We start from the raw sequence: 22,831 nt of genomic DNA on the forward strand, positions 1-22,831 counted from the left end.
TCCCTTGAATTTTTTTTAAAAACACTGATCCTTTTGCCTCAACTTGCACAGCAATAATCGAGAGGGGCTCCCAGTTTCTTCTCCTTTTTGTGTATGTGCAGAGAACTCCATGAGCTTTCATTCATGACTGCCATGAATTGACCATTGCACTGCACAGAGGAGGCCCTTGTGTGATCTCTGCTTCTCTTGGCTCCAAGTCCAAAAGACCTCTTGCGTATGCTATTGAAGCCATGTGGGGACAAGAAGACAGCGTCTGTGACTTCAGCGCAGGAAGCCAGTTCCAATGGAGTTGATTCTAAAACTCGACAATGAAACTAGATCGACATCCTGTGACATTACATCTGAGACATGTCTTCATTATTTAGAGATATATTAGAGACAAAAAGGAGAGAGGACCCACAGTAAGATCCTGAATTAATTTATTTAATCACTGTAAAACTGGCACGCCTTTTTTTTTTCAGTGCCAAAGTTTGTATGCACTGTGCCAATAGGCCACTAATTGTTTGTTTTATACTTTTTTAAGTGTTTTAGTCAATGGTCTGATCTGGCTAAAACTTTGTATGTCATGATGATGTCATAGATGACTGGCGTCACAGGCTGGCCACATGAAGTCCGAGTTCCACATCAAAGCCAAGTCAGTCATCCACATTGGAGCCATGCTGTTCCCATGTGGATCACAAGATCCACATGATTCCATTTTCAAAATGGGTGTTAACACTGTATTGTTCTAGTGTAACATACAGCACAGGTTTTGAGCCAGATTTGAAGCCAGGATGTTTACGATTATGTAATATGCATGCTGGTTATGCCTCCAGGGTGCCAGCTGTGACTTTACCAGATACCATCACAATGAAGCCCTCTTGCAGAGGGACCTCATCTTGGACAGACGGAGATAAAGAGCTGAAATCAGGATCCATTTGAGGCCTTCCTGGCTTTAGCCTGATGACAAAATGTGTGAAAAGAGATGAAACCAGAGACAGGAGCATCCCTGGGCTGGGCTCATTAAGGACCCAATAAAAACCGTCAACGCTACAAGGGGGGTGACCTGCCACAATAGATGTGTCTAATTAGCAAGTGCACTGCCTGGTTTCACTGACATATGCTCCTCAGAGAGAGAGAGAGAGAGAGAGAGAGAGAGAGAGAGAGAGAGAGAGAGAGAGAGAGAGAGAGAGAGAGAGAGAGAGAGAGAGAGAGAGAGAGGGCAGACAGACAGACAGACAGACAGACAGACAGACAGACAGACAGACAGACAGACAGACAGAGAGCACAGGAAGGGACTGTGCTTCTCTCTGTATCTATATCCTTTCTCTCTCTGTCTCTCTCCCTCTCTTGTCCTCCCCCTCCCTCCCCTGCTTCTCTTTATGCTTTTGATGAGTAGGCTGTGTGTGTGTCAGTGTGTGTGTGTGTGTGTGTGTGTGTGTGTGTGTGTGTGTGTGTGTGTGTGTGTGTGTGTGTGTGTGTGTGTGTGTGTGTGTGTGTGTGTGTGTGTGTGTGTGTGTGTGTGTGTGTGTGTGTGTGTGTGTGTGTGTGTGTGTGTGTGTGTGTGTGTGTGTGTGTGAGAGAGAGAGAGAGAGAGAGAGTTAGAGAGAGAGAGAGATAGAGGGACACATAGGACAGAGAGAAGGGGTAAGGGTGAAGCAGAAGGTTTGGCCTCTAGGCACTGTAACAGAAGGGCTGACTTGAGAGTCATAAAACAGAAACACAAAAGGAGAAAGCCAGGCTGAGACTGCCTCAAGGTCTGAAGGAGGAAGATCTCCTTCTTGTCACATGACACTTGTAGATAACTGATGTGGGTTTACTTGAGAGACCGTGTTTAGAAACATTTCCTGCAAAATTCTGTAGCTTCTTGAAGCTTTTTGTTATGTTGTCTCTATAACGTTCAGTTTGATTGTTTATTTATTGTTTTTTTTAATCCACTATGACATCACTATGACATTGTGTTTCAAAATAGCAGAAATAACATATCTACAAGCTCACAGTGTATGGCACAGCGAGCTTGTAGGTCATCTATTTGTAATGTAATGTAATGCACTGTTGTATGACAAGATGTAAAATAGGGCTTAAGTGGTTATCATACTAATTGATTTAATCGATTTAATCGAATCCATTTGAATTGTTTTGCGTCAATTCTTTGATAACAAATTATTTTAAAAAGCCCTAATATGCACAGTGAAGCCACAGGCAAATGTCCAAATGTCATATAATTCCTGATTCGATGCCACCCTAAAATCAGTTGAAATAGAAGCAAATAGTATGAATAATAAAAAATAATAATAACCTAAAGTTAAGTGTTTACAGAACTAAGTTAACTGTTTCATTCCAAATACTGTGTGCAGGAGTGTTTGGGTCCTTTGGGAAATGTGTGATGGAACAAAAAAAATGCTGCAATGCAAAAGCTGCTTGGAGTGTGCCCCCCCCCCCCCCCCCCCCACACACACACACACACACACACTTTTATTCCATCAAATCGTACCATATATTCATAACTGACATAAATAACTTTTGGATACAGTTATGAATAGGATAGCCTACAGACAGTAGGTGGTGCTATAGAATCTGGTATGCTGATTCACTCACTATCCAGGAGGTGCAGTGTGGGTGTACAAAGTCTCCTTAATAAGACTACATTTAAGGTGAAGAAGTCTCCATGTGATGCATTTCTAGGAGAATAAATCTGCCAAAGATTATTGGCAGTGGTGGAAAGTAATTAAGTACATTTACTCAAGTGCTTAAGTAAAATGTTGAGGTATTTTTACTTAACTGGAGTAGTTTCAATTTTCTGTACTTTTACTTCTACTACACTACTGTACATCTCAGGGGCAAATATTGTATTTTTACTCCACTATAATAATTTGAAAACTTAAGTTACTAGATTTACATTTTTATATTATAACAAACATTAACCACTTTTAACCTCCCTATTTTATACCAAGGCTATTTGAAAATAGCCGATCTACAAGCTCACAACGCATCCCCATGTGATGCATTGTGAGCTTTAGAGCTGCTATTTTCAAACATTTTAGTACTTTTACTTTTGGTAATATTTTATTTTATTTTAATTAATTATTTCAATTATTTTTAATTTACTCAAGTAACATTTTGAAAACAGGCCTTTTACTTTACCTTTTACTTTTTATATTGTGGCATTGCAACTTTACTAGGGGAGACAGGAGACAAAAGTAACAGGGGGCAAAAGTAACACACTCAATAATTCTAATTAGAAATAAGCTAGAGGGGTGAGACATCTTGTGCACATGCTCAGTAGGGTCCTCTCTCTGCATATGGAAGGACAGAATGATCATTTCATCTTCTCAGCAGAAGTTTTCAACAAAAAACTGATTGCATTCAAATTCATATTTTAGTCTTGTCCTTATTAGTGAAAGCTTAAAAATGGTATTATTAATTAGGGCACATATGTTTCTTATAGCAAAAGATGACTAGGATATTTCAAGTAGTCTGTGAATTATGAAGGCAAATACAAAAAGTGTTACTTTTGTTCCCGTCTCCCACCACTGCAAGTCGCACACCGTAGGCATAGACCTGGCTGCTGGCCGTTTTGTAAAATGTGTCATTTTATGCCCTCTAGTGGCCATTGTTGAACATGACAACTATGATGTCCTGACTTTTCTTTGAGGTTATGATGTGAAACATACTACTTGAGACCAAACTTTGACAAAGGGCGCAAGTTCGCGTATTTTTTTTTAATCAAACACCCCACTTTCAGGTATGTCACCTCCATTGGTTAACTAGTAGCAGCACAGAGTCACAGTGTGTGTCATGCTGACAGAAAACACTGTAGTTTATTAGCCCGCACTGCCAAGCCGCAGCTCAACGTTAGCCCTGGTTGCTAACTAGCTTCCAGTGGTGGAAGAAGTACTCTCATGTTTTACTTAAGCAAAAGTATCAATAGTGCAACGTAGAAATACTCTGTTACAAGTAAAAGTCCGGAATTTATTTCTATTTTCAAATGGCCTTCACTGTGTCTGTGTGTCAGAATGATCGAAAATAGTCAAAGTATAAAATAAGGCTGAAGTGGTTAATTTATGTTTAAATCTGCAAAGTAACTAGTAATTCAAGATGTATAATAATTGTAGTGGAGTAAAAAGTACAATATTTGCCTCTGAGATGTAGTGGAGTAGAAGTAAAAGTACTGAAAACTGGAAATACTCCAGTAAAGTTAAAAAATAACTCAAAATCGTACTTAAGTGCAGTACTTGAGTAAATGTACTTATAGTTACTTTACCTCACTGCTAGCTTTACCTATGCTCTGCGTTACTTAGCAACACAGCTAACATTAGCAGCTAACAGAGAGTTAGCTCATCCACTGTGAGGTTGACTGACTCCCAAAGTTCTAATGCACCTCTATATGGGTTCATAACCAGGGGTGCACATAACTGGTGCGCAGGTGCGCATGCGCACCCAAAATAAAAAATGCGCACCACATCAGGCAACGGGAGGCGCTTTTGCGCACCAACAGCTGGGACAGGAATTTCCAAGCTTTTATTTTTTAGCAAAAATAAAAAATAAAAGCCTGGAGATCGAGGCTAGGAATTTACTTCCTGAAGCCACACTCACACAATCACTCTAAAGCACCCGTCGGCCCCATGTACAGCCATTAGGCGGAGGGGTAGAGATATGACTCGCGTCGCCTCGCACCGCCTCGCATTGCCTCGCTCGCTGCGTGCACGCAGCCAGCAGCGGCTGTTAGAGGCACTCGTCACCGATGATGAACGCACCGTAATGGTGCAAAATATGCCGTGAACGTCCCAATCTGGCGGATAAAATCAGCGCAGCAGCACAGGGCACCAACCTTGTGGGCTTTATCTAACAGCGTGAGAAAAAAAACGGCGAAAATCGGCGGAGTTTAGAAGCAGATCGTCCTTTTTTTCTCGCCCCCCCCCCCCCCCCCCCCCCCCGTTGACAAAACTGTCCGGTGGGCACCGTGCTGAACCACCACCCCCCCCCCCCCCCCCGTTGACAAAACTGTCCGGTGGGCACCGTGCTGAACCACCCCCCCCCCGTTGACAAAACTGTCCGGGCTGAACCCCCCCCGCCCCCCCCCCCGTTGACAAAACGGGACGGGCGCCATGCGCACCAAGTCACATGTCCAGGTGCTCTTCTGCGTACCAGACCTAAAAAGTTATGTGCACCCCTGTTCATAACTCAGTCTGCAACATTCCTATCTGAAGGCACTGGAAGTAAACGTGCATGGTGCTTGAACTCTTAATAACAGGGTGCAAACATGTCCCAGCTGACAAACAAAGGTGACTGGACAACGTTGTCTGCTTGGAGAGTCAGTGCAATAACATTCATGCTTTGTTAGAGGGGTCCGGGGACCCTCAGGGGTCCTTGAGGGGGTTAAAATTAACACGATAGGTGGGTACCGTGGTGTTACATTGGCTATTTTTTCCAGAATGTTCCAGAAAATAAAATATTTGTAAAATGTTAATAAGTAAAGTATACATGTTTAGAACATGCTTAAACATTTGACTACACATAAAACCTGTATATCCAGTCATTTTGGGGCATAATTAAATAACAAGTTGAAGGATAAAGTTAAGTCTGTTAATGATGTAGTCCTACCGTGTATGACCATTTTTCATTTTGGACAAAATTGCCAATTTTACATTGAGGTTTCCACCTCTCCTGTATATCTAAAATTAAAAGACATCTAGAATTATTATTAGTGTTATTTTATTTTTTTACAGATTTTCTCTTGTGGGGGTCCCTGGCACAACATCTTGTCAGATCGGCGCCTGTGGCCAAATACGTAATATCAATTTTGGTGTCCTTGACATGAAAACGTTTGCAAACCTCTGGTTTATGGATCTATTGTTTTTGTTTTGTTTTTCCAGTGGAGAAAAAAAGAGGGTCTGAACAAAGGCTGTACTGCTGAAGTTCCACCAATGGAGGACTTCAGTAGGCTGGACCTGTGGTATCACCTGACAGAGAACTGCATCTTCCCCACCGCGCAGCAAGGAGTGGAGCAGATCTGGGAACTCATATTACTCTGTCTGTTCTGTCGACTTTGTTTCAGGCAATGTGAGTGAACTGACATTGTCCCGAAGTTGCGACTCATGATGAGTGGCAGGCAGCCACACTAATTCAGTGGTTCTCAAAGTGTGGTCCGGGGACCCACAGTGGTTCCAGGGCATTCCCAGCTAAATGATTGATTGCTAGGAACCAAATGGACCCTTGCGGGTCTGTAAATCTGAGAGTTACGGGGGTCTGTGTCCTAATTATACCAATCTGGGGGTCCTTGAAATTAAAACGCTTTAAAACCACTGCACAGCACTACTTCATACTCCATATAGTTGCTTGCTATCAAGAACAGATATACTCGCAAACAGCACGTCGCACTGTGTTGCATCACTTCCAACCTCATGTCACCAGGCTGTGGAAAACCTGGTTTACTGTTCTAGTCTAGATCCAGTCATTTCCACACTCACATAATACATTCAACTGTTGCAGAGGGGCTGCCTGAAGACCAAAAGCCTAATATTTCCCCCGTCCAAGGGCGATTCCCCTTTAGGCTTGTAGATAAGATGTTTGGCTGTAGCATCCCGTCCCAGTACGTCCCACGTGGGATACCATGGTTCGAATCCTGGGCGTTACACACACAGACCGTTTTAGGGCTGCAACTATCGATTATTTTCTTCTGTTTCAATATTTTTATTAGACAAAAAAGTAGACAATACACCACAAGCATGACAGGACATAGGGCACAGCATAGCCCAACATAACAATACAATATAAGACAGAAACACAAAAGAAAAAGACAAATCATAAAAGACTTCACACCAAATACAGTATATGATAATCATCACAATATTGCTGCCAACAACCTCACTCCCATATAGAGCTCTACCATTTGTATCCATCCCCTGCCTCCCAATTAGTATGGCAACTAACTGATACCTCCGTCACTCCAATACACAAGACATTAAGCCACTCATCCCCTATATATGGTGCTAAGGGCAGCCATGCTTCTACAAATTCCTTCAAGGTACCCCGTAGAACATATGATAGTCTCTCCAAGGGCATTAAACGTAACACTTTTTCAAACCATAGTAGGACACTTGGAGGACTGTCATCGATCCATTTATTGAGGATTGACAACCGGGCGATTATTTTCTTAGTGATTATTATCAGTGAATAATTAAGAATAGTGTTTTACATATTTATTATATTTATATATATTGTATATATACATTTTTGTATATCAATGAATCGATTAACCACTTGGTGTGTTATTATATTCTTAAAAATAGTGAAAATTGTGAGCTTGTAGCTGTTTTCGCTATTTTTGAAATGTTTTGAAACTGTGAGGCTATAATTGACATGCCCGAAATAAGGATCAATTATTAATTGATTGTATAAAAGCCTCCTTAACAGGTGTCAAAAATTATCACTCGTGCAGTGCTATATACACTTTAAACAATGCATCTGGTTCATCCAATGTGATTGTGATGTCCATGTCAAATAAATAAACACAACATAACATAATAGATAATAGTCTTAACATCGCTCTCCTTCTCAGGTTCCTCGTCCACTGTGAAGCACGTGGTGTCAGCGGTGGTCGGGACGTATGCCCTCTTCCAGTTTTTTGAGCTGCATATGTTGTGGGTGATGGCGCTCAGTGCCCTCTGCTACCTGGTCTTGCTTCTCAACCGCCATTCCAGCAGGAGAGGGCTCTTCCTCTCTGGAGTCATCCTCATCTTCCTCCTCTTGGGGTGAGGAGTAAGCAAGACCCTCCCCCTGTCAAAGTGAAGAACCTGCATACGTAGATATGTATTAAGTGTGTTTTTATGTGTTTGCCGGGAGCAGTATTGTGTCATCTGAATGGACAAAGTATATACTCAAGTAAATGCTCACTCAAGTATTCAAAAGTACAAATTCCGAAGTACATTTCTTTTTTTAATATCAATGCTGCAATGCATTGCTGTATTGAAATGTAGAACATTTCCAAATACATTTTCAAATATAGTGAAAATAGCAGATCTACAAGCTCACAACCCCTCACCGTGACTCGTGGGCTTGTAGATCTGCTATTCTCACTATTTGAAATAGGGCTGAAGTGGTTAATTCATAATATATTTTTGTAAGTTTGGGTCCCAAGAGTCAATTCATAGAAATGTAATGGAGTCAAAAGACAGTATAATATTTCTATTTGAAATGTAGTGAAAGTCATGAGCTTGCAAAAAGATTTTTTTTTTTACTTAAGTAAATGTACTTAGTTACTGTCCACCACTCATGTCTAGAATTCCAGCCTTCTAACATTCCCATCCCCCTTAAAGCTGCACTATGTAACTTTCCTCTTCTACTCCGGATTTGAACCCGGTTTCCTGCGCAAGTGCTGCAATGATTACCAATGAGCTAATAGAGCCTGCCTGCTTGCTCGGTGGGATAAATTGAATCTTGACCATCAGATGAAAAATTGTGTCAGATCCTGTGTCTATGTGAAACATGATCTAAATGTCTCAATAGAAGAGCAGGGAGACAAAATACAACCACCTCAATTGTTTAGTTTTACAAAAAGTAAGTTATATTGTATTAACATACTCTACTACAGCTTGGACAAAACTACATTTTATTCATTAAAGAAAAGTTGCATAGTGCTGCTTTAAGCCTAATCTATGCTTCATAAATTAGATTTGACTCTCTTTTTCAGTGAGCTGCATTTGATTGATCCTGTCACCTGGCAAAAAATGAGAGGTAAAGGTTGTTCATGTGTCCGACTCCGGACATAAAATAATGTTTTCACCACAGCATTCAGATCAGCTCACATTTGACTCTGATGTACGCACTGTATGTGGGCTGTGAGTTGTGAGTGTTTCAGACCTATGTTTGTTCTGCAGGCTCCCAGATGGTTGTGGCCATGAAGGCGATTTCTTTAGCCTTTGACATGGACAGAGGTGTGGTGGCCACCCTTCCCTCACCAGCGGAGTTCCTGGGTTATGTTCTATTTGTGGGTACAGTCATCTTTGGCCCCTGGATCAGCTTCTCTAGCTATAAGGACGCCATTGAAAGCAGGAAGCTGGTGAGTGATTGCAGTGTGTCAAGCCTTCTACCAGTTGCAGAAATGTGTTTTTTGGGGGAAATGGTGACTGTTGTATTTCACACTTGTACATTGTTGTCGCTATTCATCGTACAATAAAGTTTATGGGCAAGGCACATTTATTTGTATAGCACATTTCAATAACAAGGCAATTACATTGAGCATATAATGAGCATATAACATATAGTGCTTAAGTGGTTAATACAGTGTACAGCTCTTGAGTGTCAAAATGTTGGAAGGTATATTGTTTAACGCTTTGCATATGTCTGTACTTTTAAGTTCATTACAGGATTTTTGTGCGCAAGTTGGATGTTGATATGTGTTGTCTCCCCTCAGAGCTGGTCATGGCTGCAGAAGTCCTCCCTTGGTCTTCTGAAGAGCCAGCTCTGCTTGGTGGTCTCCACCTGTATTGCTCCTTATCTCTTCCCGTTCTTCATCCCAATCGAGGGCAACAGTGTCACATTCAAGTAAGTCCATGAATGACCCATTTCCATTCCGGTCCCATCTGTTTGTTCAGTCAAGAGTTTGTAGAGTACAATAATTTGTGTAAGCTTTGTGTCTTTTTCTTCCCCTGCTTCTAAGAGGCATCTGAGACGCTAGGTAAGCTTTTCTTCAAAGCCACGGTCAACTTTGGTAGAACCTTGAGTTGTATAATTGCCTGATCGAAGTCCAAATACTGTTCATGATCTTTATCTGTTGCTTCTGTGCACCCTGAGTGAGTAACAATGACTCTATTCCCTTGTCTCTACAGTCCCTGTCATTCTTTAGCGAAACGGGTCTTAAAATCACACGTTTAGCAAATAAACGTATGCAAAAGCTGATTCTGCCATCTATCTATAAACGCATGGAATCGGTGTGTGTGTGTGTGTGTGTTCTAGGGGTGTGCCGATACACTAATTTCACGAAACGATACGATACGATATTTGGCTCACAACTTCGATACGATTTCGATACGATACGATACGCACTTTTTTTATTATGAAAATATATGGAGGAGAAAAAAAGAAAATGCAAACAAATAATTCTGTTTTTGCATTATTCAGACATGCAAACTTGTAGCTTTTCAGCTACAATAGCCGTTTTGAATCCAAATAGTATGACACCTGACCCGAAAAAAAAACATGTTGTCACTCTTTTCACTTCGGGGCCGTTTGCATGCCTGATTATTATGATTGTAAAAAAAAAAAAAGAAAAAAAAAAATGTTTTTTTTTTTTTTTTCAAAAACGATATATTTTTTTTCCAAAACGATACATATCGTCGCGAAAACGTATCGCGATATATCGCGGGACGATATATCGGCACACCCCTAGTGTGTTCCCTGCATATATCGAGAACTGTACGACCAACTTCAAACTTGACTTGGCCGCAGAAATCGATAGATCACCACGAAATTGGCATAAAGTGTGTGTGTATATATAATATAAAGTATAGTTTAATAATGTGTGATTTGTTCCTGTGCAGGTGGCTCCATGCCTATATGAATGCAGTGTCCTTCCACTTCAGTAACTACTTTGTGGGATATCTCAGTGAAAGCACCGCCGTACTTACAGGAGCAGGCTTCACTGATGAGAAAGACAACATCAAGTGGTGAGTTCTGTTGTTGTTGTGCATGTGCAGTATGTCTAAAGGACAAAGTAATTGGCTGCCCCAAAGAGATGGTAATAACGTTTGAGTCGCAAAGGTCAAAAGGACAAGGCCATAATCAAGGGCGAGGGCGAAATGACTCCCTCATTATCTACGGTGGAAATAGCATATTTTAACAGTTGCACAGTAGGCGGAAGTATGCAATCTACTGAGCGCAATGATTCGAGGTACTTTGAAGTGGCATTAGCAGGTGCAATGTGGTTGCAGTACATCCCCTCTCTCATACTGTATGTGCGTTTGTGTTTGGTTCTGCAGGGATATGACGGTAGTGAAGCCCCTGAATGTGGAGTTTCCCCGCTCAATGGTGCTTGTGGTGACTTCCTGGAACATCCCTATGTCTCGCTGGCTCAATACATGTAAATACTTTTAATACCTACCTGTTACACCTTTTTTTTAAAGAGCACCCGCACATTCAGATCGGTGCACAAGTGATTTTAAAACCTTGTAAGCCTTATTTCATACTTTGTTGTATGACATTCTTTTTATTTTTCACATTTTTGAAAATGTTCACCTACTGTATGCCCAAAATAGGGATGCCAGGTTGAAAGTGGTTAATGCAAGCTTTTGTTAATGCAAGCTTTTTGACCTTTTGAAGAAGGTCACTGACCAAAAGCTAACAAAAGCACAGATATAAGTGTGTGCCACAGCTGCTCCTTTTTCAGTCAATTAGAGTTTTTGTTTTAGCTCTAGCACCATAAACCGGTGTGAGTTACTCACCGTCCCTTAGTTACATAAGGGATAATAGCTTTGTTCTATATCAGAATTGCTGAAATATTGCCAATAGTTATGCCATTTTATATTTGAAGAAGATAAAATGTTTGGGCTTTTTGTAAATCAGCTCTTAATATTAATTGTTGTATGACGAGAAGATTGATAGCTGTTTCATGTATTTGAGTATTTATTATTTACTGTATTTTGTTTTGGATTTGTGCATGTAGACTCCCAACACTTAACCACTTCAACCCTATTTTTTACTTTGCTCTATGATGGTGTAGCACGGCAAATATAGTCGTGATGTGACTCTTTGTGAGTCTACAGTAGATTTGCTACTTTTGCTATTATTGAAAAACGTATAATGACATTAGGGGGCATGAGATAGTGAGATTGCTACCAATCTTTTATGCTCACACCATAAGTTCAACAAAGGGGTTATTTCCTAAGTATATGAGTATTCGCCCAACTTTAATTGTCTTGCCTATTGGCGGTTTTAATTTCTCAGATGTTTTCAAAAATGCCATGAAACTCGGGACTTTCCCTGCGATCCTAGTGACATACACAGCCAGTGCCTTACTTCATGTAAGTAAAAAACAAATCGCCCCCATCCCATGTACACTTCACGTTGTGGGTGCTCGGGTGGCACAGGGTTACAGCCTGGCACGCATTTTACACGCACATTTTCACTCAAAGGACCACAATTGTAATAAGTTCTCAAGTTTTGGGGTTTTATCCTTTTGACAGATATGTACAAATATATGTTCATGCATTTCATGTCAATAAAAACGTCAATCAATTAATCAACCAAAGAAAGGCGCTATATAAATGCAGCCCATCCATTTCCCGTTTAATGTGGTGTTTTGTTCCCTGCAGGGTCTGAGTTTCCATCTTGGGGCTGTCCTGCTCTCCTTGGGGTTCATCACCTATGTTGAACATGGTAGGACTGATAGTGGGCTAATAATCCATCTTTTGCCTTATGGCAGTGGTTCTCAAACGTTTTCATGTCAAGGACCCCCAAATTGTTATGTATTGACCTCAGACCCCAATCTAAAAAGGTTTTGCGCCAGGAACATAACCTTTTGTTAAATGGTTAATGTTAAAATGTTTCAACAATATTCCAATTTAAATAGCAGAATAGCAGATCTACAAGTTCGCATCAGCTATTAGAAACAAAATCAAACTGATTTGGTTGCTTCTGTAATTTAGCTGGGGAACCCCCTGGAACCCGTTTTTGTCGTTTTTGTATTGTCTAATCCTCAAAATATACGATTTGAACAAAAATGACATTTCTTATCTAGTTATCAAGCTTAATTTGCATGTACATATTATGTGGTCTATATGAAACTGTACTGAGGTGTATTGATGTCTCCAGCTCTCATGTCCATAATGTTCTTCTGTCTCATACCTTTTAGTTCTGAGAAAGAGGCTGGCAGCCATTTTCAGTGCGTGTGTCCTCTCCAAGCGCTGTCCCTCCGACTGCGCTCATCAGCACAAGAAGGTACAGATCCAACTCTTGTTTGATTTGACAGATATGTATTTGTTGTTCTGAGGGGTCAGCAGCAGCAAACATTTTTTAAATGGTTCATTTTGTCCCGAATATCATAAGCAATACATCATCAAGTACAGGACATATTATTTGGCTGTAACTCTGTCTGTCTGTCTGTCTCACAGCATATACACACAAAGATAAAATGTTACTGTACTTATGTTTGGGGTCATTCATGTTATATTACCCTTGACAGAAGTTCTCTAGGTCAGCAAAAATGGAAATGATCTAAATAGGCGAAAAACAAGTACTAGAATTAGTTTTAGATTATATTATTATATTTATTTGCGTTTGTTGGTGTGATAAAAGTTTGACTTTGAGACCCGTTTCTCCTTACAATGACACTCAGCGGAATAACTACTTCCGTTTCCTCACTCACAGAGCACAGAAGCAACTGATAAGGATGATTGACATTTGGACTTATATCATGTCCAAGTAGCCAATGCAATACAACCCAAGGTTCTACCAAAAAAACATCACTATCAACTTCTCATGGCAGTCTGTCTGGGGTTTAGGTGTACTGGGTGACGGGGCTCAACCTGATGTTCAGCTTCCTAGCGGTCTTCCACCTTGCCTACCTGGGCTCCATGTTTGACACAGATGTGGACGACCAGGCAGAGGAGGTGAGACCCACAGGCCATCTGCACAGTAAAATCTGGAGTGTTAATTCAACCATTTAAGCCTCATTGCAAAAATAGCTTATCTACAAGCTCACCTATAATGATGACATGCCCAAAATAGAGACACCAGGTTAAACGTGGTAGACTCTGAATGTGTAAAGAATAGACTCATGAGTCTGTTTTTCCATGGTTAAAATGTCAATTATGTTTTTGACAGCGTTTCCTTTTTATTTTGTTATCCTTTGCAGGGTTATGTAGCCAGCCACACTATCCAGAAGTGGTCTGAACTGAACTGGGCCAGCCATTGGGTGGCCTTTGCCTGCTGGATCTTCTACCGCCTCATCCAGTGACCTCATCGACTTAGAGATCAGACCGGCAGACGCAGAGGCAAATCGACCTGACTGGTATTTGTTACATAGCGGAGAAAGGGGGGCTGTTCTGTATTCGGGTGACCTTGTTTCCTTCCCCTAATGGGAACTGGGACTTCCTTTTTTTGCAGTCAGGGAATTGTCACCAGAAACCTCGGTTAAAGAAATGGGTGATGTTAAACTGGAACAGAAGTAAGCCCAGAACTAACTAATGCTGTTATCATGACCCCACATCTAGACATGTTTCCATACAAGCAGGAAAAGTGCTGCTTTGGTGCAGGCAACAGCCAAAGTAAACTGATATAATTTAACTGCTTAACCCCAATGACGGTGTTACACAGCGAAAGTAGTCAATCTACAATCTCACAACACGTTGCATTGTGACATGTTGTGAGCCTGTAGATAGGCTTTTCTTGCCATTTTTATAAATGTTTGAAACTTTTCAACTATAATGACATGCCCATAATAGGGATGTCAGCCATTGTCATCTTCATTCCTATTTGGCTTGTGTATATATCGGCTCTGATGCTCATGAACACATTTTCTGGATAAGTATATTTGGAAACCGGAGATACACCTAAGAAGAATGTTTTGAAATGTCTTCTTTAGCTCAAAGGACCTTGCAACAGTTACCTCTTTTGTTCAAGACTAAATGGAAGCATTTGATGATTTTAACCTGTGGATTGCTTGTTGGTGGAAAGGGTTGCACATACTCAGTATTTAGTGGTCATCAGTATCTACATTAGTATAATAATAATAATAATAATAATAATAATAATACATTTTATTTGTAACGCACTTTATATTTGAAACAAAGTGCTTTGTTTCAAATATTATTTTGTAATGTGTCACAAATACTGAAGCTAGCCAGTCAGGTGAAATGGTACTCCACTGATATTTGGCTTGCATAGATCATTGTCCATGTTCAAAAATATTTAAACAGTTTGCACCTTTATAAAAGCATGACTGCAAATGTTCAAGCCTTGCATATGATGTTCAGTGTTTGATTTTTGTGATTCATGGTAGTGTACTTGTTTTCATTTTCAATGTTTTTTATATTAAATATCTTTTTCTATATTAAATACATGTGTGTCTATCATGCTGTTAACAGTTAATATAGTTTAGTGTCAAAGCTGCACACAGATATTCAAATCTACAAAAATCACTAGCTAGCCAGGTAAAAACGGATGATGACATTTTAAAGCAGCTGAATCCAGAATACCAAGCAAGAAGGTTCATGTGTGCGGTCTAGTTCTACACTGTGTGTATTACACAGTGTAGAACTAGACCGCACACATGAACCTTCTTGCTTGGAATTCTGGCATTCAGCTGCTTTAAAATGATCATGCCGGCGGCAAGGCCAGTCTATGTCGCTAGACTAGTGACTCCTACAGGTTGGTCAGAGTGCCTGTCCAGCGGGGTGTGGAGTGCCAGGAGAGATGGCGTGTTCCTCACCATGCGTTATGCTTTCCCAGTGTTATGCACTCCCTCTTCACTGTCAGGTGAAAAGAAGCAGCTAGCGACTTCATGTGTATCAGATGAGACAAATAAATGGTTGTCATCATCCTCCCACATGATCAACTGCAGGGGTTAGCAGTGACGGGGCTACAAGGGGAAACATGGGGAATTGGCATAACATAAATTGAGGGGGTAAGGACAAAAAAATATCTACAAAATATTACACAATAATAATTTAGGTTTAGGAGTATTTGTCACTGTACATTTGCTCATACATGAAATGTGTCCTCTGCATTTACTCATCCCAACTATTAGGAGAACAGAAAAGTCGCTTATCGCAATTTCTAGAGCGATTAGAGTGTAAGCGGAGAGACTCAATTTAACTTTATGTAGAGGAAATCATGGAACAGTGAAATAAGCCACAATGTATTAAATGCCTCATTCCTCTAATATCATGCCATCTCAGCTTAATGGTGTGAATGTTATCGAAATGCATTTTTACCAGACTTGATTACCGGTACATGATTCATAGAGGCAATCATAATCACTCTTTCAGAATGGACTTGGATCCCCACCTACGTACTTACCTGTCTAGTCAATCATTAATGCCCTCTATGAGAAGGGTATTGGTCATGCAAGGGAAAAACCATGTCAATACGGAACTGACAGGACAAGACGCTTCTTTAAAAACAATATGGTGCCTCTTTGATAACATGAATTTAAAAGGTTATTTTGTTCACATCATTTGATTAGCCCTTGAATGAAGCTGTCATCTTTTTGTTGCCAAGAGATGTTTTCCTGATATCTTTGCTTTCTCTTCTGAAGACCACAGCGGTTACTGTGTGGCCTTGCTGTGATCACCGTACTGATAGTGGTGAGAGTGAGCTGAAAAGATGGGCAGAGGGGGCAACTGCAGCTGGATGGGGCGTGAGCTCCCACTCTCATCAGAGATCTTCAGTGGTAATTTTGACTACACTATACAGTAAAATCCTCAGGGCCCTATTTTCGCCAGTGCCTTACCCATAATTCCTAAACTTCTTAGCCATTTCTTACTATTTTTAAAAACATTTTTAAATCATTCAAATAGCCAATCTACAAGCTCACAACGTGTTGATGTAGATTGGCTAGTTGAACTATTTGAAAATGTTTTTTAAAAATAGTAAAACATAGCAACATACACATTCTACAGTATTTGTAACTCAGTGTGTAGAAATGTAACCTAAAGGACCCTTACGGGTCCATTTGGTTACATTTGTGTACTGCTTGGAAATGTGGATAGCATACAGTGTGTTATAAGTTAATATTAATACAAATTAATACAAATAAAGATTTGTGTCTACATATTGGTATAACTGCATGCTGATAGAACTGTGTGTGTGTGTAATCAAATGTTACCTGTTCAGATAAAAAGACAAGTGTAATCATTTTAATCCTTGAATGTGAGGACCTTAAGTTAATTGAAACGTAAAAAAAAAGTTGTATCTGGTCACAGACAGTCATACTCCTTTTCGAACAGAGATACACAGGAGCTGTTCCATTGTTTAAGGTCTCTTCAGAGAGAAACAGTCTTGTTTAAGCCAAGGTATTGTTTTTATGGAAGAGAGAATTTTCATCCAAAATTTCACAGAGAAACAGAATTAAAAGGCGAAAAAGAACTATGCATTCATCCTACCCGGTCTGCTGATTCCGCTATGAGTGGTTAAGCACCATAGTAAGCACCATACTATTTGGACATTAAAGCCTATACTGTATGTGGGACCGTCAGTCAGATATTGTAAATTATTTACAAACTAATATGCCAAACCTGTTGCCTACCACTCCCCTAGGTGAAGCTATACAAAGTACTGTATCCCATTTGACACGGGACAATAATAGCATCAGAATTTGTTCTAGGACACAGACACTGCAGATCAGATCAACAAGCATTGGAGGAGCTTGGAGTTTACTTTGAGAAAACACGGTGTGTGTGTGTGTGTGTGTGTGTGTGTGTGTGTGTGTGTTCTTTATTGGTTTGTGTCAGCCATCAAGGATGAACTGTGGCTCTTCCTAATCCCCGCTGGCTTGGCTGTCATTTTGCTGGCTGTGTTCTTGGAGGAGGTGGGATTCCTCCTACGCCACGTCACTTCCTCCAGACGGAAGTGGCTGTACTTATGGATACTAGGGATGTACCCGGTAACGTGACCCCTACCCTCCTCCCTTCATGCAAACACCACTGATCAAAATGAATGATATTTTCAATCTAAAGCTTTCATACCTTTGTAACATTCTTTTTTTTTGTTCTAAAGCGTGGTTTAGAACAAAAATAAAAATACTTAAAATAATATTATCTTGGATTTCTTTTTTCTTAGGTTTTTGCATTGACCTCCCTCATAGCACTGTATATTCCCCGCTCATCGTCGGTGTGTAATTTCATTGCTTCATTGTGAGTTCACATTGGAGATTTTCAAATCTTCCTCACCAAACATACTTTATATGAAAGGCAGCAAGCAACTGTACATTGGTCATGGTGACATTACGGGACAAAAACATGGAAGTATGTATATTTCTGTGCAGATACCATTCCATCTCACTGCTGAAGTTTATGGGGCTCATCACGGACTTCTTTGGTGGGAAGGCACGCATGCTGGACATCTTGGCAGGGGAACAATTTAGTCCAGACCCTTTCCCTTGTTGCTGCTGTTGCTGTCTCCCCATGATAGCCATCAACAGGTACAGACAACCTCTTTCTGTTATTCTGGGAAGTCTTCAGGGATTTGCATTTACCAGAATGAGCTTCAGTGGTCTGGTGTGATCAGTGGCATAACAGTTACCTCTTACTGCCACTTGGCGCCGCAAAAGTCAAACTAATCGAATTATTAACAAGAATTATTATGTTCTGGAGTAGACCATGTCTATCCTCTTCTACTCACTACTCAGGAGCAGTCGGGGGTGGATGATGGCTGCTGTTCTCCAGCTCTCTGTGGTTCGAAGCATCCTGTTTTTCATCACTCTGGTCCTCTGGACAGACGAGCAGTACGACTATGGAGATGTATGTGCACACCTCAGTTCCAGCTACACTGTCTCTATTTCCCAATATTAATGAATATATTACAAAACAAATCATAATATTTAGTGACAAAATCAAATGCATTTGCCACGTGTAACTATGTTCATTGTGGAAACACCTTGGAAAGAGGGATTCTCAAAGAGCTGGAGAGATGGGGAGATCCCTGTTACCAACAAATACTACAGAGCAATGATTACTATGGGAATGTAGATCTATTTAACACTTTGTCGTAAAGGGCTTAAAGAGTAATCATTACTAGAGCAGGGGTTTTCAAAGTTTTTCAGGCCAAGGACCCCTTTTCTGAGAGAGAGATGAAGCAGGAACCCCCCCACTACATTGTATAACATTATGTTACAGATTAAACCTTTTCATAGATTTCATAGATGGCTTCATAGACTTGTTTGACAGAACTATCATCAGTGTTTGATTCATGTTACTGTGTATTTTCAGACAGTTAACCACTTAAACCCTCAATACTTTACTATAACTTGTACTTGACCTGCTCTTTTTCCCCCTACACCAAACCCCTTTGCCGAAAATTGCCTTTCTACAAGCTCACAACGCCTCGCAGCCCACAGCCTTGTGAGCTTGTAGATCTGCTAATGATCTGCTAATGTTCCCCTCAGAAAAAGGAATTCAAGGGTTCAAGCGGTTAATGTAAAAAAAAAAAAAGGTTCTATCACACAAACATTTGATGGCCCTCCTGCAGTAACTCTGAGGACCCCCTGTTATGAAGACCCCTGCTATATAGTATTTGTTTAGTAACAGGGATCTCCCCATCTGTCCAACACCTTACTAAACAATAAATACATTTTCTGTTCTGGATACAAATGTCATCCAATCAGGAGACACATACAGGATACAGGATAAACAATAAGTGAAACTGGAAGAAGTGATTAGATAAACAAGCTAAATGAGCAGATGCAATTGGAATTAAATCACTATAGAATTGAAGCTGATACATTGGTAACCCACCTGGAAGTAGTTATTATTATATTGATTATATTGTCCGTTGTGATGTGTTGTCATGTGTCCCAGATTTCCAATCAGCTCCCCTAGTCATTGATGGCATTCTTATATATTTCTGCAGGTGGATTCGGTAAATCCCAATTTGTATGTAAATGGGATCATTGGCGTATCAACCATCCTGTCGTTCTATGGCCACCTGCTGTTCTACAAGGCCACCAGGAGGGCATTGCACGGCTATGGACTAAGGGCCAAATTTGTCTGCACCATTGCAGTATTAGTGCTGTGTGGCCTACAGAGTGGCATCCTGGAGACTATGGGCTCTCTGGAAGTCATACCCTGCGCCCCCCCTTTCTCTGTTATCGCCAGGTCCCAGTGTAAGTACCCAAACAGAAAAGAGAATACAGATAACTAGTCCATACCTGGGGATTGTGCACACCCAAAACCTTTGGGTTATACACTCAGTATGCATAGTTACCCTTTTGGAGAGGAGCGCTAGCCTGACACTCTGCCTGAATTTTCATTTTGTTTCACTCCATTATTCAGTCTGAAGCCCTCTCAGTGGAGACGATTTCTGAGATGGGGCCATGGGGGCGTGGCCAAAGTGGGACTCTTTAGCGATTGATTTATACTGGATTAAACCGATCCTGATTGGGCCGGGACGCCGGTTAGATTTTCAATCGAGAAAACCCCGCCTTCTACAGCGTCACCAGACCCTGAATGCGAGGCTAGCGATTTCAGGGGCTGGAGCCAGGCTAGAGGAGCGCTGCTCATGTCATCCTGTTGGTGTATGGTGTGACAGTGTGACAACTCGGTCATTTACGTCCCGGTGTCGAATCGTGTCAATCTGTGTGCGTGTGCTATGGACATGAATCATGATATCCAAAGCAGCCCTCAGGTCATAAAAAGATGTACAGACAACAGAGCCCATAGCCTGTGGCCAGGGTTGCATTGCTCATGGGACGGCCCTGCTCACCGTGAAGGAACCTATTTAAACAGGAGCACGCGCACGCACATGCATAGATTTAACTTTAAATTCACACCTCAACAAAGTTAACAAAGGCTGCCAACCGCTGGTTGTCACACCAGCATGAATTAACATAGGATTAACATAGGATTGAGCCTAGATGCATATCAATTGTCCATTGTGTAGGTGTTAAACGACGTGCGCGTTACGTCATTAAAATAGAGTACAACCACATACCAAATCAGCAATGCAACACTGCCTGTGGTCGTGCATGCACAGGGACTTGTGTACACAAAAATGCTAATAAACAGCTTCAATTTGGGGAAAGTGAAAAACGGGCGTCCTCACTACGCTAATGGTCAATGCCCGTGTGGAAGTTCAGAATTGCTCAACCCATTAAGGGAAAGAAATGCTGATCAGACGGACTGACTGACAAGAGTTTTGTTCATTTTATAGATAAGCCCAATCTTAACAATTGCAGCCCAGTTTTTAAAGAAAACGTTGTTGATGGCATTTATGCTTAATTACAGTAGATTAGTGAAGCCAGTAAAGACACTAGCTCTGCAGTTTAGTTGCTACTAGCTGCATAATATAAATTGGCCATCCAAAATAAAGTTCTGAAAATGCGGCTGTACTGGTAGCAGAATGGAAAAGATCAGGACATCACAAGTGGAGAAAGGTGGTAGTTGTACATACTGTGTTGACTTTACGTGGTACAATATTTTGGCCAATAAATGTACATTGTATATGTCTAGCAAAACTAGCTCTAATGGCAATGATCTGGAACCATTTCTACTGTGCAATATCACATAAAAGGTAAATTGATGATGTAAGTATCCTTGTATTTGATTATATGGAGCTTGGGTGAGTTTGCCAGGTTGGAGGTACACGTATTTCACTCCCGACAAAACAACCTTGAATATGGGAAATGTTGGCGTGCATTTAGCTGTTCAAACACAGATTTCCAAAATGTATATAACATATTTATCGTTGAGAATGTCAGATTATAACATAGGTACTGTGTTTTTTTATTATTTTCATTTTCACATCATTAGAATTCTCAGCATTTTAAATTAATGATTTCCTCTGTCCTACTTCAGTAATCTATCACTACTGTGTTATTGTGGAGATGTTCTGCATCGGCCTCTACGCCCGCCATACGTTCCGTCAGGTGGAGCCGAGCGTGGAGGACGGCTTGGCCCTGGAGGAGAGGAAGATCAAAACCCAGTTGTTGGAGAAGGCAGTTCAAACAGACAGTGTTTTAACCGTGGGACCATGCCACAGCCCTACCCCACCACCAGAAGAGCCCTGGCCTGGTCACAACAATCCAGGTTACAACAGTGACAGTGAAGATAGCCTGTGCAAAATTGAGCATGCCCCTCTTGATCGCTTCCCATTCCCTCTGCAGCCCACACACCGCGACCGACGCAAGCCCGGGACATCGGCGGTGCTTCACAATCTTTCAGAGGAAAATAATCGCCTGGATCTGGCCAAGGTGACTGTCGTAGCTGATATTAACTATGTGGACCCTAATGATGTCACAGTTGTTTGACCTCTTTTGGGTGGCATTTGTCAAAAGACAATGCCATGTTCTACATGTTTGGTTGTAATATGGAGTTTCTCCTTTCTTTGGGTACTGAGCTCGCCGTGCTAGCCTCACCATAGTGCCATTTAGGAGTTGTTAAAATGACTGACTTGCTTGTAAACAAGTAGAGGAAAGGAAGAGAAACTTCAACAATGTCTGTGAAAAAGTAACAAGTGTAATAAAACATGAATACATTTGTCTGCTAGGATTAGTAGAAGGCAACACACACCACTTGTTTTGTCTTTTCCGGGGTGCAGGGAATCAACTCCCCCAAAGATCCAATTTCTAAAGAAAAAAAGTGAATTCCTGCACACACTAATCACCTGTGCACTGATTTATTGAAAAAGGTTGACGTTTCAGTCTCAAGAACCTTTCTCAAGACATCTCAATCGTGACGGTAAACACACGCACACGCACGCACACACACACACACACACACACACACACACACACACACACACACACACACACACACACACACACACACACACACACACACACACAGAATGTGTGTCTAACTATCAGAACAATGCAATAGTCTTTAGTCATACACATTTAAAAAACCTTATCATTACCTTAGAATTACTAATAGACAAACATTTGTTTTTCCAGGCTATTTGTATAATATTTACAACTTAGGCATTTAGCAGACCCTTTTATCCAGAGCGACTTACAAGTGTGAATCAGAGTAAGCATGAGCCTTAGTTCACAAACGACAGGGTCAATTGTCACATAAATATCTGTATAAGCAAAATGCTATCCAAGGTGTGGGATGATGCCCTTGTGATCGATGCCCGTGTTTTGGTTCCCATACCACAAGTTTGCTGGCTGGGATCTCCCGCCTCCTAGTGTAGAAGG

General features: G+C 40.9%; 2 protein-coding genes across 5 annotated transcripts; both read left to right on the forward strand.

Moving 5' to 3' along the window:
• Positions 1–3,609: 3,609 nt before the first annotated feature.
• LOC311052996 (protein-serine O-palmitoleoyltransferase porcupine-like) lies at positions 3,610–15,033 on the forward strand. Of its 4 annotated transcripts, XR_014601589.1 has the most exons (14): positions 3,610–3,724; positions 5,856–6,042; positions 7,541–7,733; positions 8,672–8,715; positions 8,859–9,040; positions 9,395–9,525; positions 10,521–10,646; positions 10,959–11,059; positions 11,923–11,999; positions 12,291–12,354; positions 12,830–12,915; positions 13,479–13,586; positions 13,832–14,684; positions 14,769–15,033. XR_014601589.1 is itself a non-coding variant. In XM_084068332.1 (13 exons), the coding sequence occupies exons 2-13, from the start codon at positions 5,907–5,909 to the stop codon at positions 13,931–13,933; spliced, it is 1,350 nt and encodes a 449-aa protein (XP_083924458.1). In that variant the 5' UTR covers positions 3,610–3,724; positions 5,856–5,906; the 3' UTR covers positions 13,934–15,033. The 4 variants fall into 4 exon arrangements, 3 of the variants coding, with proteins under 3 accessions (XP_083924458.1, XP_083924460.1, XP_083924459.1); XM_084068332.1 differs by having other exon boundaries at positions 13,832–15,033; XM_084068333.1 differs by having other exon boundaries at positions 3,634–3,728; positions 5,861–6,042; positions 13,832–15,033.
• A 1,269-nt stretch (positions 15,034–16,302) lies between these two features.
• LOC311053253 (organic solute transporter subunit alpha) lies at positions 16,303–21,940 on the forward strand (the record flags this gene model as incomplete). The annotated part of the gene is made up of 7 exons (XM_084068714.1): positions 16,303–16,369; positions 17,430–17,581; positions 17,758–17,831; positions 17,963–18,118; positions 18,326–18,437; positions 19,546–19,798; positions 21,489–21,940. The coding sequence occupies 7 exons, from the start codon at positions 16,303–16,305 to the stop codon at positions 21,938–21,940; spliced, it is 1,266 nt and encodes a 421-aa protein (XP_083924840.1).
• Positions 21,941–22,831: the final 891 nt, after the last annotated feature.

This window comes from Gymnoscopelus microlampas (genome assembly GCF_963454915.1).
Source record: "Gymnoscopelus microlampas genome assembly, chromosome: 10".
Lineage (NCBI taxonomy): Eukaryota > Metazoa > Chordata > Actinopteri > Myctophiformes > Myctophidae > Gymnoscopelus > Gymnoscopelus microlampas.